This window comes from Protopterus annectens, chromosome 10.part0, assembly GCF_019279795.1.
Source record: "Protopterus annectens isolate FY-2018-M chromosome 10.part0, PAN1.0, whole genome shotgun sequence".
NCBI classification, from domain to species: Eukaryota; Metazoa; Chordata; order Ceratodontiformes; family Protopteridae; genus Protopterus; species Protopterus annectens.
The window spans coordinates 1,604,033,718-1,604,048,608 of record NC_056744.1 but is presented as its reverse complement, the minus strand read 5'-3'; the positions used below and the strand labels follow the sequence as shown (position 1 = coordinate 1,604,048,608).

Here is a 14,891-nt window from a genome sequence, read left to right as displayed (position 1 = left end):
CTAGCAGAAAAAAGGGGGGTGGTGGGTAACCTGGACTGCAACAGTGAATACACTCTAACATCTACATTTATGGTAACTGTACACAACTGTACTATGTTCTTCGTGTTTCACTGTTGCAGTCATTACATTTGGATAGAGTCCCAAAGCTAAGGTTGGGAGCCTGGAGCTAAACAGCATTAGGAGCGGCTATGAGGCCCTGCAGAACTGCAGTGGCAAAGCCTGCCCTGGATTTAGAGTAAAGTGGCAGATGACGGTGCTTTGTGAAGGTGTGCACTAAACTCCAAGTAGCAGCCTCTAAAATGTCTTTGGTTGGTACTCCCCTGAGAAAGGCTACTGAAGTGGCTGCAGATCTGGTTGTATGTGGCCTAATGCCCTTAGGTACTGGCTTGCCATGGTGAGAATAGCAGAAATGAATGCAGTGGCCTATCCACTTTGAAATAGTCTGCTTTGAGATAGCCTTTCCTTGTGATCCTGTAGCATATGCCACTAGTAATTGCTGTGTCTTCCTGAAAACTTTGGTTCTGTCCAAGTAGAATCTAAGCTGTCTGTGTACGTCCAATGAATGCAGAATTCTCTCCCCCTTGTTCTGTGGGTTTGGATAAAAAGTTGGCACATGAATAGTTTGGTTAAGAGCCACACTGGACACCACCTTAGGCATGAATGTTGGGCTTGTCTTCAGAGAAACCCTGTCTGGATAAAATATAATAAAAGGTTCCACAGCCATGAGTGCCTGTAGCTCTGAAACAGGTCTTGCAGAAGTTATTGCTAGAAGCAGAGCTGTTTTCAAAGATAAAAACTTTATATCAGAAGTAGCAGCTGGCTCAAAAGGAGGCAGGGCGAGTTTTTCCAAGACATAGTTGAGGTCCCATGCAGGTACTGGTGATCTCCTTAGAGGCCTTAAATTTTTGGCTCCTCTGAGGTACTGTTTTAATAAAGGATGAGAAAAGATTGGTGGCTCTGTATTGTAATGAGCCGAAATGGCAGAGGCATGAATTTTAATGGATGAAAAAGACAAGTCTTTGTTCAGCATCTCAGTTAAGTATTGCAAAATCTGAGGAATATTTGGTACAGCTGTATCAGTTTCTTGTGCCTGGTTCCAAGTACAGAATCTCTTCCATTTTCCAGCATAGATCTTCCAGTACTAGGCCTTCTGGCTTCCAAAATGACATCCATCACAGCTTTACTGAGAGGTGTGCTTTGTGTGATTACATTATCCACCATGCTGCCAGGTTTAAAGTCCTGAGTTGGCTGTGCAGGATTTGATTGTTTGGCTTGGATAGTAGATAGGATGTTTGAGGTAAGGTCCAAGCTGGGCATTGAGACAAGGTCCTTAGGATTGGATACCAGTACTGGCGGGGCCAGTCTGGGGCAATCAGTATTATCTTTGGCTTCTCCTGTCTGACCTTTAGGAGTACCTTGGGGAGGAGAGGCAGTGGAGGAAAGGCATATACTGATAGGTTTTTCCAGCTGAAAGATAGGGTGTCCACTTTCCATGCTTGTCTGTGATAAGTCCTTGTGCAGAACCTTTTTAGTTTGTAGTTGTGAGGGGAAGCAAATAGATCTATGTCCGGGCATCCCCATTTCCTTGTTATCATGCTGAAGACTTGTGGATCCAGCTGCCACTCGAGGGGATCCATGAGGCTCCTGCTTAGTTCATCTGCCAGAGTATTATCCTTTCCTGGTAGGAATTGTGCTTGCAGATGTACTTGGTAAGTCAATACTGTGTCCCACAAAGCCATGGTTAGTCTGCAAAGGGGGTAAGAATGTGTACCCCCCTGCTTGTTTATATACCACATGACGCTGGTGTTGTCTGTCTATCAGTAGTTGTCCTGGGATGTAGTAGGTTCTTGAAGGCTGTCAGGGCATTTTGAACAGCTAGCATCTCTTTTTGATTGATATGTAGATGCATCTGGTTTGAGGACCATGTGCCCTGAATGCATCTTCCTGCCATGTGGGCCCCCCAGGCATAATCTGATGCATCCGTTGTTAGTGTCTGCCAGACTGGGGGGGTAATGTGAATGGCTGTCCCTTGTTCTGGTGACAAACCTTCGCCCACCATCGAAACTCCTGTTGCAGGCAGGGAATGAGAGTAATCATTGTTGCCAGGCTGTAGCAGTGTTGAGTCCAAACACTTTTTAGGTACCACTGAAGTTTACTCATATGCAGTCTTGCATATGGAATTAGTAGGATGCAGGATGCCATGAAGCCCAAAGCCTGCAGAATTTTTCTTGCAGATAACTGGGCCTTTGTTGCCAACATTTTGAAATAGGTAGTCAGTTGCCTTTGTCTGGCGTGAAATAAGCCATCTGGGCAGTTGTTTTTAAGCTTGCACCCAGGAATATTATCTCTTGAGAGGGTACTAGTTTTGATTTCTTTTCGTTGACTGTGTACCCAAGGCATGTTAGAAGTCTTTTCACAAACGCCAGATGCTGTAGAAGAATGTCCTTGTTCTCTGCTTGAATTAGACAGTCCAATTAAGGATATATTTGTATTCCCATTTGTCTGCAGAATGCAATTACTGGTGCCAGGCACTTTGTAAAGACCCTGGGCGCAGTAGATAAGCCAAAGGGCAGTGCAGAGAATTGGTAATGCATTAAGCCAGCCTTGAATCTGATGTATCTTCTGCATGACTGTCTGATTGGGACATGCAGGTATGCCTCTTTTAGGTCTAAAGTCACAAGCCAAGCGTTCTTGCCCAGCATGGGCAGAAGCTGCTGCAAAGTCAACATTTTGAATTTTGGTATATCCAGGAATGTGTTCAGAATAGATAGGTTCAGTATTGATCTCCAGGGCTTGTCCTTTCTGGGAACCAGGAACAGTCGTGAGTAAAATCCTTGTCCCTGCTCTTGCTCTGGTACTTGCTGAATGGCCCCCATGTCCATGAGGGATGAGACTTGTTTTTGTGCCTCTGCCAATTGATTTTTTGGCAGATCTGGCCAGCCGTTTGCCTTTGGCAGGGTATGAAAATGGAACTTGTAGCCTTGTGACACTATATTTAGAACCCACTTGTCTTGGGTTATAATATGTGCCAATTTTGAGAATAAAGTGCTAATTTTCCCCTAAGGGTGCTGCCAGGAGATAAGTGCTTGGTACAGGCAGGGGGAAGTCATTGGGACTGTTTCCTGTATGGTTGTGATTTGTCTTCTCCAACTTTGGAGGTAGAAGCACCCCACTGCTTTGACCTGTATGAAACTTGTGCCTGGGATCTGCCCCTTTGAGGCCTGTCTGACACCGGAAAGGACCAATTCTTAGTAGGCCAGTGTCTACTAAACCTAGGTGGCTGTACTTGTATAAAAATCTTTGACAGTTTGCATAGATTTAGCTTTGCCCTCCATTTTCTTTAACACTTCTTCTGCCTTAACACCAAACAAAGTATCATGTTGTAAAGGTGCATCTAATAATTTAACGGACGTGATCAGGCAGATTTTGTTCCTTTAACCAAGCATTCCTCCTAATTACAGAACCCGTAACTGCGGCCCTGCAGCAGGCCTCCAAAGAATCAAAACCACATTGCAAAGTATGCTTTCCAACTTGTTCAGCTGCATGCAATAAATCCTGCATTTCCTTGTTTTCTGCACATTTAGAGTTTAACAACATTTTCTGTTTAAGCAATGCCATGACATGTTGCTGATATTTGAGCATATGAAACTGACAGTTTAAGGCCCTTATAGCCAAGGTAGCAGATGTGTAAACCTTTTTCCCCATCTAACCAGTGCCCTAGAATCTCTGTCTGAGGGGGTAGGGTTTTTTGCTGCGGAAGCCCTAACTCCTTTGGGACCCTGAGAAATAGTTTCTGGGTCTGCAGAAGGGTTTTTAAAAAGGAATTTATGAGAGTCAGGAACCCTGTAATATCTTGTCAGGCTTAACAGGAGCTGGAGGTAAGGAGTCAGGGGTAAGACTAGACTCCGAAAACACATCATCTACAATGTCTAACATAGGTGGAATGGCTAGAGGCCTGTGTTGAGGTAGTAAAAGAGTCTCTGAGCCTCTTCTTAGATTCTGAAAAATCTTGGCTCTACCAGAGGAAATGCTCCCTCATGGTATGCAAGGCTTCCCCAAAAGAATAGTCCTCTGGAGGAGAAGCTGAAGGTATAGATTCTTCAGCATCAGAATCCTCATGGGGGGAAGAGAATATTCCTGATCAGAAGAGGAATCAGAAGAAATAGAAACCTGATCTGAAGATTTAGTCAGTCTCTTGCCTAGGCCTCTTATCAGGAGGGGGGTGGGAACCCCTGATCAAGGTAATCAAGTCTTCGGCCATTTTGAGCATCTGTTTTTTGGGCATAGAGGCCTGTCCACGTGGCTCTTGAGTTTGTTTCTTTGCTTTAGAAGGTGCTTTAGTCTTTGCCTTTGAAGCTGAAGTCGGTTTAATGTAAAGATGTTTAGGTCTGAAAACACCCTCAGAAGCCAGTGCCTGCTCAGCGGCTCTGGACCCATCTAAGGGAATAGTATCAGAGACTCCAATACCTTGAGTTTCCAGCGGCATGGCCGACTCCACGTGGGAGTAGGTAGCGGCCTGCGACTCTAAAGTAGCGGGCGTCAGGGGCTGCTAAAGCACCTCACTGAGAACCGGCGACTGGCTTAGGATAAGCTTTGTCGGTTTTGGACCTCGGCTGTTTATCTCTCTCTTTTTCTTTGCGTTTTTTTTGGGAACTCCGGTAGTCGGATGGCTATCCGACGACATTTCTGGATAATTAAAACAGCGTCCAAAATAGTTTAAAGCAAAATCATACTGACACTTAGTGCGTTGGTTAAATCTAGCACAAAACCGACAACCAGAAACGTTGTGATCAGGGCCTAGGCAAGGAATACAGTAAGAATGAAAGTCCTTATGAGGTATTTGCTTTCCACAAGAAATACAATTATTTACTTTTTCTGACATCGGTCTGGAGCAAGAAAAAAAGTTTCCCCAATGGGGTACTTAGCTTTAATGAAGACTTCGGATCTGAAATTCAAACACGAAAATCTCAGGAGTCAGCCGACCGGCACTTGCGAACTGCTTCTGCTTCGGGCACCACGCAGCAAGAAAGACTGAAGAAAATGGCGTCGGCCGCTTCTTTTATATCCCTGACGACCTGACGTCAGGGAGGGTGCAACAGCAGCCGACGCAGAACCCAAGACTTTGGAATTCAGGCCGAATGACGGCAACCTGCCAGCAGGATTACCCAAATGTAATGACTGCAACAGTGAAACACGATGAACATCTACCGTCCCATCAGTCTAATGAGCCTGATCTGCAAGGGCATGAAACACATTATCATGGAACTTATAAACAAAGACAGTGGCAACCTTCAAACACTGGACCCCACCCAGTTTGGGTTTGTGAAGGGCCGATCTTATTTCCTGAACCTGATTGACTTCTTCGAATCAGTCTCCAGAGCTGTGGACGAGGGTAAGGCAGTCCACACATCCTATCTGGACCTCGCCAAGGCCTTTGACACCATCCCCCACTCTGGAAACATAGATAAACTTACTAAGCTGGGCATAAATCCCTATGTCACTCGATGGGTTGCCAACTGGCTTACTGACAGCCAGACTGTAAAAGTAGCCGACTCCAAATCCAGCTCCAGAAAAGTGGCAAGTGGAGTACCTCAGGGTTCAGTCCTGGGACCACTCTTGTTTGGCATCTACTTCTCTGAAGTACAGGCCAACACTAAGGGGACTCTGGCTAACAAAGTTCGCAGATGACTGCAAACTGTGAGCCATTACTGAATCCCCAAATTATGTGGATATTCTACAAAAGGGCCTTACAGAAACATATGCTTGGTGCCAGAGCCATGGGCTCAAGCTCAATGCCAAGAAATGTACAGTTATTCCCTTTGGGAAAAACCATGTACCCATGAATTACCACATAGGTGGCAGTACACTAAACACCGAAAGTGTGATGAGAGACTTGGGGACATAGGTGGACAGTGGTCTCACCTTCGATAACCACATTGCCACAACAGTCAGGAAATCTTTCTATGTTGCACACCTCATCACTAAGGACTTTTCATCCAGGAAAAAGGAGGTCATTGTCCCACTGTACTCACACCTTATTAGACCCATTATAGAGTACAATGCACCATTTGGTATGTACCTCACAAGACATCTGCAACAGCTGGAAAGGCCGCAGAAATACCTCACTAAAAGAATCACAGGCCTAAAGCAGATGCCCTATGCTGACAGTCTAAAAAAACTCCAGCTATACTCTGTGGCATATCGTCTACTCAGAGGCAATCTCTGCTTAACATACAAGGCCATGTCAAACCCTGAGCTGTTGGACATGCTCCACTTAAAGAAATCTCAATCCCTCAGAGCCACACACTCCAGGGATCTAAACCTTGTCATCACAATGAACAAAACATGTTGGAGGGATAGGTCCCTAACTCAGAGACTCCCCATACTCTAAAATAGACTGCCCATACATGTCACACACAGCACCTCCTTGGCCATCTTCAAAAGGAACCTTGATGATTGGATAGAAGATAGGAAATTCACCCCGGGGATCACGTCAGTCGCCCTGCTAGACGGGGGTCCAGGGAAGTAAATATTGTGGGAAGAAATTTCCAGGGAATTGTTATGGCTAGGCTTGTACAGGCCCTAGGGCCGATAGGTTCATAGGTTGGTACTAGGCTATGTGATACGGGCCGTTCAAGGCCTGACAAGGATTCTGCTCTCCTTGTCAGTGGAAATGGGGATTCCATATTCAACCTTACTGGATCCCTTGCTGGAATCCAAGGACACCAGTGCCAGACTGCCACTGATTCTTACACAGGCTGTTAGTGCAAATCATGAACCCTACAAGCAAATGGGTCTGGTTTTCTAGAGCAGGGATCTGGGAGTATGGCTAAATGCATCAGCCAGTACTTCCAGGACTTGTAGGATGGTGAAAGGTTTGGGATTAGGCAGCCGAGATGTTCTGTGGAAGTAAAGTAATGGACAAGGTTGTCTTCAGTGTTTAATCTACAATTGAGAGAGACATTTGGTTAACATTTGCCAGCTCTCCCACCTCTACTTTTGAGGTACCCCACCCCCCCACCCAAGATGACCCCATTTTCCTTTTGCAAAGGGAATCCTTATACTGGAGGCTCCTCAGAGGCTGGCTGTCTGAACTGCAAAACACCCATAAAGCTCTGGGCAAATCAGAAAAGATCCATGGATGGTGGGGGAACAGCTGTTAAGTAATGTCTGAGCCAACCTAGCAGGTGTCTGTTTTGACGCCTCTGGCTTGTGTTTGGCAGTGTGGTCAGTCTTGGGAGACCTTGGTTCACAAGATAAATCCTAATACCTTGATCAGGTTTCTTTTGTTCCCTTCATTCTTAATGCTATCCTCCCCTCTGCTGACAATATGGGGGGGGGGGTTGTGGAGTGGTCTCTGATGTAGTTTTATCAAGGTCCTCATTTTTCATCTTCAAGTACTTCTGCTTAAGTGGTATGTCATAGGAAGACTTCACAGACAGCAAGGTGGAATCAAACAAGATGCATATCTTCTAAGTATGTCTGGACAGATTCTACTCTGCACTTCAAGGTCCTCTGATTAAAAAGAGCTCCTGATGCAGGTAAAAGAGCCACAACATGTGGAAGTCCATGTTAGGGGTCTGGTTCTTACACCTAATACAATTAGCTTTAGAAACAGGCATCTACAAATACCAAGACCACCATGACATAACAGGATAAGAATTTTTCTCCAATTAGCGTACTTAACTGCAACTCTACAAACTGGCTAAAATAAACGACTAATGATACAACTGAAGACTTAAGCTTATTTGTTGAACTGTGGCAAGAAAGTTCTTAAAATTGCAGCAGCCAATGTATCTCTCTCACACTAATGTCCTCACATCAGTGTCGGTGAGAGGGTTTACTGGGCCAACAAAAGGAAGGACGAAGAATTCTGGTGTTTGGGCCAGCCCTCGGGCTTCTGTAGGCTGGAATCTTAACAGTCAGTACTGCAACAATGAATATAATGATGAATATACATTTCTACTTCCTTAACCAGTATCAACTTCTACAGATCATTCTTTAAAAAGACTCGTACTCTCATAACTCCACCGACACCCTTGTGGTCAATGAGAAAGAAATGACTGAAGGGGGGGGAGGTGGCAGTTTTTCTAAAACATTCAAAATCTGTGGGTGTCAGCTCTCCAGGGTATGGTGAACTCTTATAACCCCCTCCACCCAATATGCGATTACGGAACGGATCAAGGGTGCTGAAAATGGGCCGACTAAAAAGACCCCCCCACACACACAATGCACGATTTTACTGCACAACACGTGATTTTCTCAGGGATGCACTAGTACGAATTATGGCCATCCATATGGAGGGTTTCCTCCAAAGACATGGAGATAATTTTCCTTCCACAAGACTGTTTAGATGACAAGAACAGGGCATACATTTCCTTTGCTGTAAATGATGAATCTCCTTTTTTTCTTTCAGCATCTTCAGAATCTACTAAACAGGAACTCACTCCCAAAAGGAGCACCTGTGACAGGATAATGCAACTCCCCACAGAAGAATTACCAAAGTTATGCAGCCCTAATTAAACAGGGGTCTGTGGGCTGTTCTGGCCAGCACATCTAAGCTGCAAGGTACTAGAAGCAGCACCATCTTATAATCTGTACTACAAACTTTCTCAAATTTCCCAACTATTCAGGAGAGAGGAAAGATGACTCATCAATGATGTATACAACTCAGAAGAGAGCTAAAGCTGCACCTCTGCACAACAGAGAACTTTAGCCTTTTGCAGGGCTGATGGAGGCACACAGAACTCAACTCATGTTTTTCTACCAAGGGAAACTTATCACTAGCTTTTTATCCTTGTTACAACACCTGAAGTCTTTGTATGCTCAATCTGAAGATCGAAAAAGCGATGCTCTCCAACATTACACTGCTTGCCTTAAGTAGGAGTACCACAAGTAAAACTGAAAAAAAGTGTCACTTTTTTTGCCTTGCAACAAAAGTAAGGCAAAAAGCTAAACCAAAACTAGATTTGTCACACATTCCTACAGGTGTCTCGAGATCTCAAGCAAATAAAAAAAAAAAAAAAAAAAAAGGTCTGCTTTACAAGACTGTGCAACCCCAGAGTACAAATAAATGGCCAACTTCCAAACAAGTGACCAAATGAAACAAAAGGAGCTATCATTTGATATTCCAAAAAATACGATTAGAAACAAAACCAAAACATTCCTTAAAATCTTTGGCTTACCCACAAACCTCAATATCAGTAATCATCACAGCTCTTAACCTTCCATCTCCAAAATGTGGAACACTGCTTCTCCAAGCGGAACAAATGGGCAAAATGTGGAAGACTTAACCAACAGATTACTAACAACTTCAATGAAGAAGCTCACAAGACTGGTAAATGTTTCTTTATATTTATACAATCCTTTTGATGAATACATACGAGTCAGTGAAAAACATGGACTTTCTAAGACTCAGAATGACAAACGTTCCTCATTATGAGGTACACCTGAGAGCTATGGTAATTACTATTAATCTACTGCTTGAAAATAAACTCAGCAAATATTATCACTGTACTCCCCTAATGATCTTAAACGCAGTTATAAATACATCCCATAACTGCAGCATATGAGAATACAAAAGTATTTTCTACTGGCAGGCAGTGTTAAGTTCCTGTTAGTACGTTCTCCTTCCTCTTAGGTACACAAGGAACCCCAAGCTTTAAACAAGACATCAAAAGTAAGGGGCATCAAAGTGATACAAAGCTATGTCCTACATTAAATTCTAACAGCTATGGACTGACATATGAAAGATCTACATCTGCTCAAAATATCCTAGGTAAGAAAAAAAAAAGTCTGCACAACAGAAAGCCACAGTATGTTTTAACCTTTTAACCAGCCAAAGCCATATTAGAACAGTCTCTTGTCAACTGTCCTGAAAAGCACTGATGAAAATTTCAAAATCTTAAGGTAAAAATTACAAAATTAAGTGAATTAATCCAAAATGTAACAGAAGTTGAAGATCTCACTCCTGTGAATAATTTGGGTAGACAAAAATATTAGATGAACTATACAGCGAAAGTATTTGAAACAGTGTCATTAGAATTCAGAGGGGCTACAAAACTTCATCCGAATGACCAAGAGAAAGAAACAGGAGAAATAATGTACTACAAAATTGATATAAATTAAAAATAGCTGCTGACCAATAAAATGCTGCATAAAGTCAAGGGCCCTGATATCCAGGCTGGAATCGTGCAGTCTCCTCAAATATCAGCTCTTTCAGTTTCTCCTTTGGAAGGTCATCCAGTTCCATATCAAATGTGAAGGGTTCCTCTGCCACGGGCTGGAAAACAACATAAAGGACAAATCAGAGAGGCTAGGTCCATAAACAGAAAAGTTATACCTCAAAAGAGCAACTTAATACAACATTTAAACCCCGACCCCCACTACCCTTCAAACTTGTAATGGTTACATGCATAAACATATGCAGTATTTCAAAACTTACCACTGAGAAAATCAGAAAGGATGCCTTGCTTTACTAACTAATGGAACAAAAAAGTACTTGCCAAATCATTATCTGTGAGGGAGCTCTCTGCAGTGAACCACTGCTGGTATTTCCTCCTCTGAAATACCTGCCTCCAAAATTACTGATTTCTCAAGTCTACATGCTCTGGGATGCATGCATCTTATGCTAGAACACACAAGTAACATTGCATATACAGGCCATGAGAGTACACCCAGCTCCTGTGTTACCCCCCAGTTTGAACACGTCAAGTGAGCTACTCCCCCTAAAGGAAAGACATTTACAAACTTAACCAGCTTCAGGGTTATATGACAAATGAGGATGGCAGGTGGGGTATAATCATTAGATTACAGAGGCCCCTTCAAAATCAGCTAATACAGCACGTAGATGTATCTGATATATAACAGGCACTCCTTAATGGAACACAGACACAAATGCTCAAGCTGTAACCAAAAAAACTTGAAAGTGGCAGAAGCTTGGGATAAAAAGGCTGAAAGAATTGTTGTGTAAAATCTTACCATAACCATAGCTGTCCTCTTCCATGATGCAGAATTCATTACATGCAGGTTTTCCTGCCATAAACAATCCCAGCGTCTAGCCAGTATACAAAAACCTTTTACCATTGCTAGATACATGGGACATCGCACGTAGGCCCAAGGCAGGTGGCTGGGCATAAAAGCGACGTCCGCATGTACCATCCCCATAACTGAATGCGGAAAACACACACCCAAAGAAAGAACAAGAACCAGGGGGAAGGTGGGAGGGATAGAATACAGCAACATGGAAGGAGGAAGACATTTATGGTTATGGTAAAATTTTACACAACTATTCATGTCCTTTTTTTCCTGTGTTGCAGTATTCATTACATGAGGGAGAGTATTACAGCTCATCAAGGAAAAATGGAGGAGGAAGAAGCCAAGCAGTCTCTAAAAAGCCAGAGAGAAAGGCGCTAGCAAGATGGCAAAACCTGCTCTGGACCTGGAAATGTCATCCAACTTGTAATGTTTAGTGAACGTATACACAAGTCCAAGTGGCTGCTTCTAAAATGGAGGAGGTTTACAACCCTTTGAAAAAAGCACCAGAAGAAGCTACAGCCCTAGTAGAGTGAGTCTTAACAGGAAAGGAAAGCCTCTTACCATGGAAAAACATAAAAGGAAATTGCTTTAGAAATCCATGTAGAAATAGCCTGCTTGGAAGCAGGCTTTCCCAGAGCCATGGGATAAGATGGAAAAAGCTGATCAGGCTTCCTGACTGCTTTAGTTTTATCCAAATAAAATCTGAGTTGTCTGTGCACATCCAAGGTGTGTAGGATCCTCTCACTGGAAGACTGGAGAGGGGAGATAAAGGTGGGTAAGTTAATGGATTGATTAAGCGACAATTCATTCACAACCTTGAGCATAAAGGAAGGGTTGGCATGCAAAGAAAACCCTGTCCTTATGGAAAACCAGGAAAGATGTAAATGCCATCAAGGCTTGTAGTTCAGACACACTTCTGGCTGAAGTAATAGCATGTAGAAGCACAGTCTTCAAAGTACAACACTGCAGGGTAGCTGTTGCTGCAGGCTCAAAAGGAGCCACATGAGCTTTCCCCATAACAAAATTAAGATCCCAGGGAGGAGGAACAGGTTTCCTGGGAGGTCTAATGTGAAGGATGCCTTTAAGGAAAAGTTTAACATCCAATCTGGAGACAAAGGGGAAAAAGTACAGTTTTGTACCTACCATAAATGTAGATGTCCGATAGGAATGCATCTGCAGTCCTTACAAATGGGTAGTCCTGTCGTCAGGCTGCCCTTCGGTCGGCCGGATTCCAAAGTCTGGGTCTGGCTTCGGCTGGTGTCGCACTTCACCAGACGTCATAGCTGCAGTTCTTCGGGTATAAAGGCATCAGCCGACGCCATTTTCCTCAGTGTTTCTTGCCCCAGATGCCAGGTGCCCTCTTGGATGGCTAAATTTGGATAAATGCCAATGTTTCCAAATAGTAGAGAGCAAACACATAAAATAAGCATGTATGTACATATATACAAATACACCATAAAAGATCCCCCCCAAGCTAGCTGAAGGATGGCAAATACCCTAGGAGTACCACAGAGGGGAAGGTGGGTGGGTAATCCTGACTGCAGATGCATTCCTATCGGACATCTACATTTATGGTAGGTACAAAACTGTACTATGTCCTTCAAGGATGCATCTGCAGTCCTTACAAATGGGTAGAATACCATAGCTAAACTAGGGGAGGAGGAAAAAGGAGATTATGGTGTAGTTAGGATCCCTTGCAAAACAGCAGTGGCAAAACCTGCTCGGGATCTAGAGTATAAAGGTAAATTGTAATGTTTGGCAAATGTATGCACGGAGGTCCAAGTAGCAGCCTCTATAATGTCCTTGGTAGCCACTCCTCGTAAGAAAGCTGTGGTAGTGGCTGTAGCCCTTGTGGAGTGAGGCCTGATGTTCTCTGGAGTTTTCTTTCCATGGTAGGAGTAACAAAATCTAATGCAATTTCCTATCCATTTGGAGATTGTCTGTTTTGAAATTGGTTTTCCTTCCTTTCCTGTTGCATATGCTACCAGAAGCTGGTCAGTTATTCTATTGGACTTGGTCCTGTCCAGGTAGTAGCGTAATTGTCTATGTACATCCAAGGTATGCAACAGTCTTTCTCCCCTGTTCTGTGGGTTGGGGAAGAATGTAGGTAGGTGGATAGCCTGATTTAAAGACACTCTGGATACCACCCTTAGGCATAAATGTAGGATTTGTTCTCATGGACACTATCTTGATGGAAGATCAGGAAGGGTTGCACTGCCATTAATGCCTGTAGTTCAGAGACCCTTCTTGCTGAGGTGATTGCCAGCAGGAAAGCAGTCTTCCAGGATAAGTATTGTAATTCTGCTGTTGCTGCTGGTTCGAAGGGGGGAAGTGTCAATTTTTCTGGCACAAAGTTCAAGTCCCATGCTGGCAATGGTGGTTTCCTGGGAGGTTTTACATTTTTAATTCCCCTCAGAAACTGCCTGAGCAGAGGATGTGAGAAGACAGGAGGATCCAAGCTGTATTCTGCTGAAATAGCTGATGGCATGTCTTGATGGAAGAATAGGACAGGCATGTATGGAAGAGCTCTGCAAGTACTCCAGGATGTTGGCTATGTTTACCAGTGCCACATCTTCTCCCTTTGCAGTACTCCAAATGAGATATCTTTTCCATTTTGCTGCATAATTCTTTCTTGTTGAAGGTCTACGAGTCTCAAGGATTATGTCTTTAACCCTTTGGGATAAATTTGGGTTAATTGTTCTTATGTGATGTTCCAGGCAGTTAGCTGCAGAGTTTTCAGGTTTGGATGCAGGATGTTGTAGTTGTTCTGTGTTAACAGCAATGGGATCAGGGGTAGTGCCCATATTTGTTCCAGAGACATGCTCCTCAGTAATGGGTACCAATGTTGCCTTGGCCAGTCTGGAGCTATCAGAATGATCCTTGGATGTTCCTCTCTGATCTTCAAAAGCACTCTGTGCATCAAAGGAGGTGGTGGGAATGCGTATGCTGTCAGGTTTTTCCAACTGAAAGATAGGGAGTCCACCTTCCAAGCAAGTGGGTGGTACGTCCTTGTGCAGAATTTCTTTAGCTGGTGATTGAGTGGGGATGCAAATAAGTCTATTTGTGGTAATCCCCATTCTCTTGTGATGGCTTTGAAGATGTCCGGATGCAGCATCCATTCGTGGGCATCCGAGGTAGTTCTGCTTAATATGTCTGCTAGAATGTTTTCTTTTCCCGGTACAAAAATTGCTTGTAACTGAATGTTGTAGCTCAGAGCCACATCCCATAGGTCCAGTGCCAACCGGCATAGAGGTATGAATGTGTGCCTCCCTGTTTGTTGATGTACCACATAACTGTGGTGTTGTCTGTCCTTATCAACTGACCTTCTTTGAGAAATGGTCTGAATGACTGGATTGCCAATTTTACTGCCAGCATTTCCTTTAGATTTATGTGCAGGCGCAGCTGGTCTTGAGTCCATAAGCCTTGTATGCACTTGTCCAGCATGTGTGCCCCCCAACCGAGGTCTGAGGCGTCTGTCGTGATGGTTTGGCTTGGTTGACTGTTGCAGAAGGGCAATCCTGTGTTTGATTGACAGGCCTGAGCCCACCATAGGAACTCTTGCTTCAGGCATGGGATTATTGGAATTTTGGTTTCTAGGCTGTGCTTGTGTTGAGACCACAAATTCTTTAGGTACCACTGTAGCTTTCTCATATGCAGTCTGGCATGAGGGACCAGAATTATGCAGGATGCCATGAAGCCTAGGGCTTGCAGTACTTTTCTTGCAGTTAGATGGTTCTGCTTTGTTAATGCCAAGAAGTAGAGAGGTAGTTGCTCTTTCTTTTCTGCAGTTAGGAATGCCATTTGTTTTGATGTGTCCAGCTCTGCACCCAGAAAGGTTATTCTTTGGGATGGAA

General features: G+C 43.8%; 1 protein-coding gene across 1 annotated transcript in view; it reads right to left on the bottom strand.

Annotated features, from left to right (window-relative positions):
• The window catches only part of MAPK3 (mitogen-activated protein kinase 3), an 846,228-nt gene that overhangs the window by 133,872 nt on the left and 697,465 nt on the right, over window positions 1-14,891 (bottom strand). Inside the window, exon 8 of the mRNA XM_044086276.1 lies at window positions 10,143-10,282. Within this exon, the coding sequence (XP_043942211.1) occupies window positions 10,163-10,282 (120 nt within the window). The 3' untranslated portion in view covers window positions 10,143-10,162. The remainder of the gene's footprint in view (window positions 1-10,142; window positions 10,283-14,891) is intronic.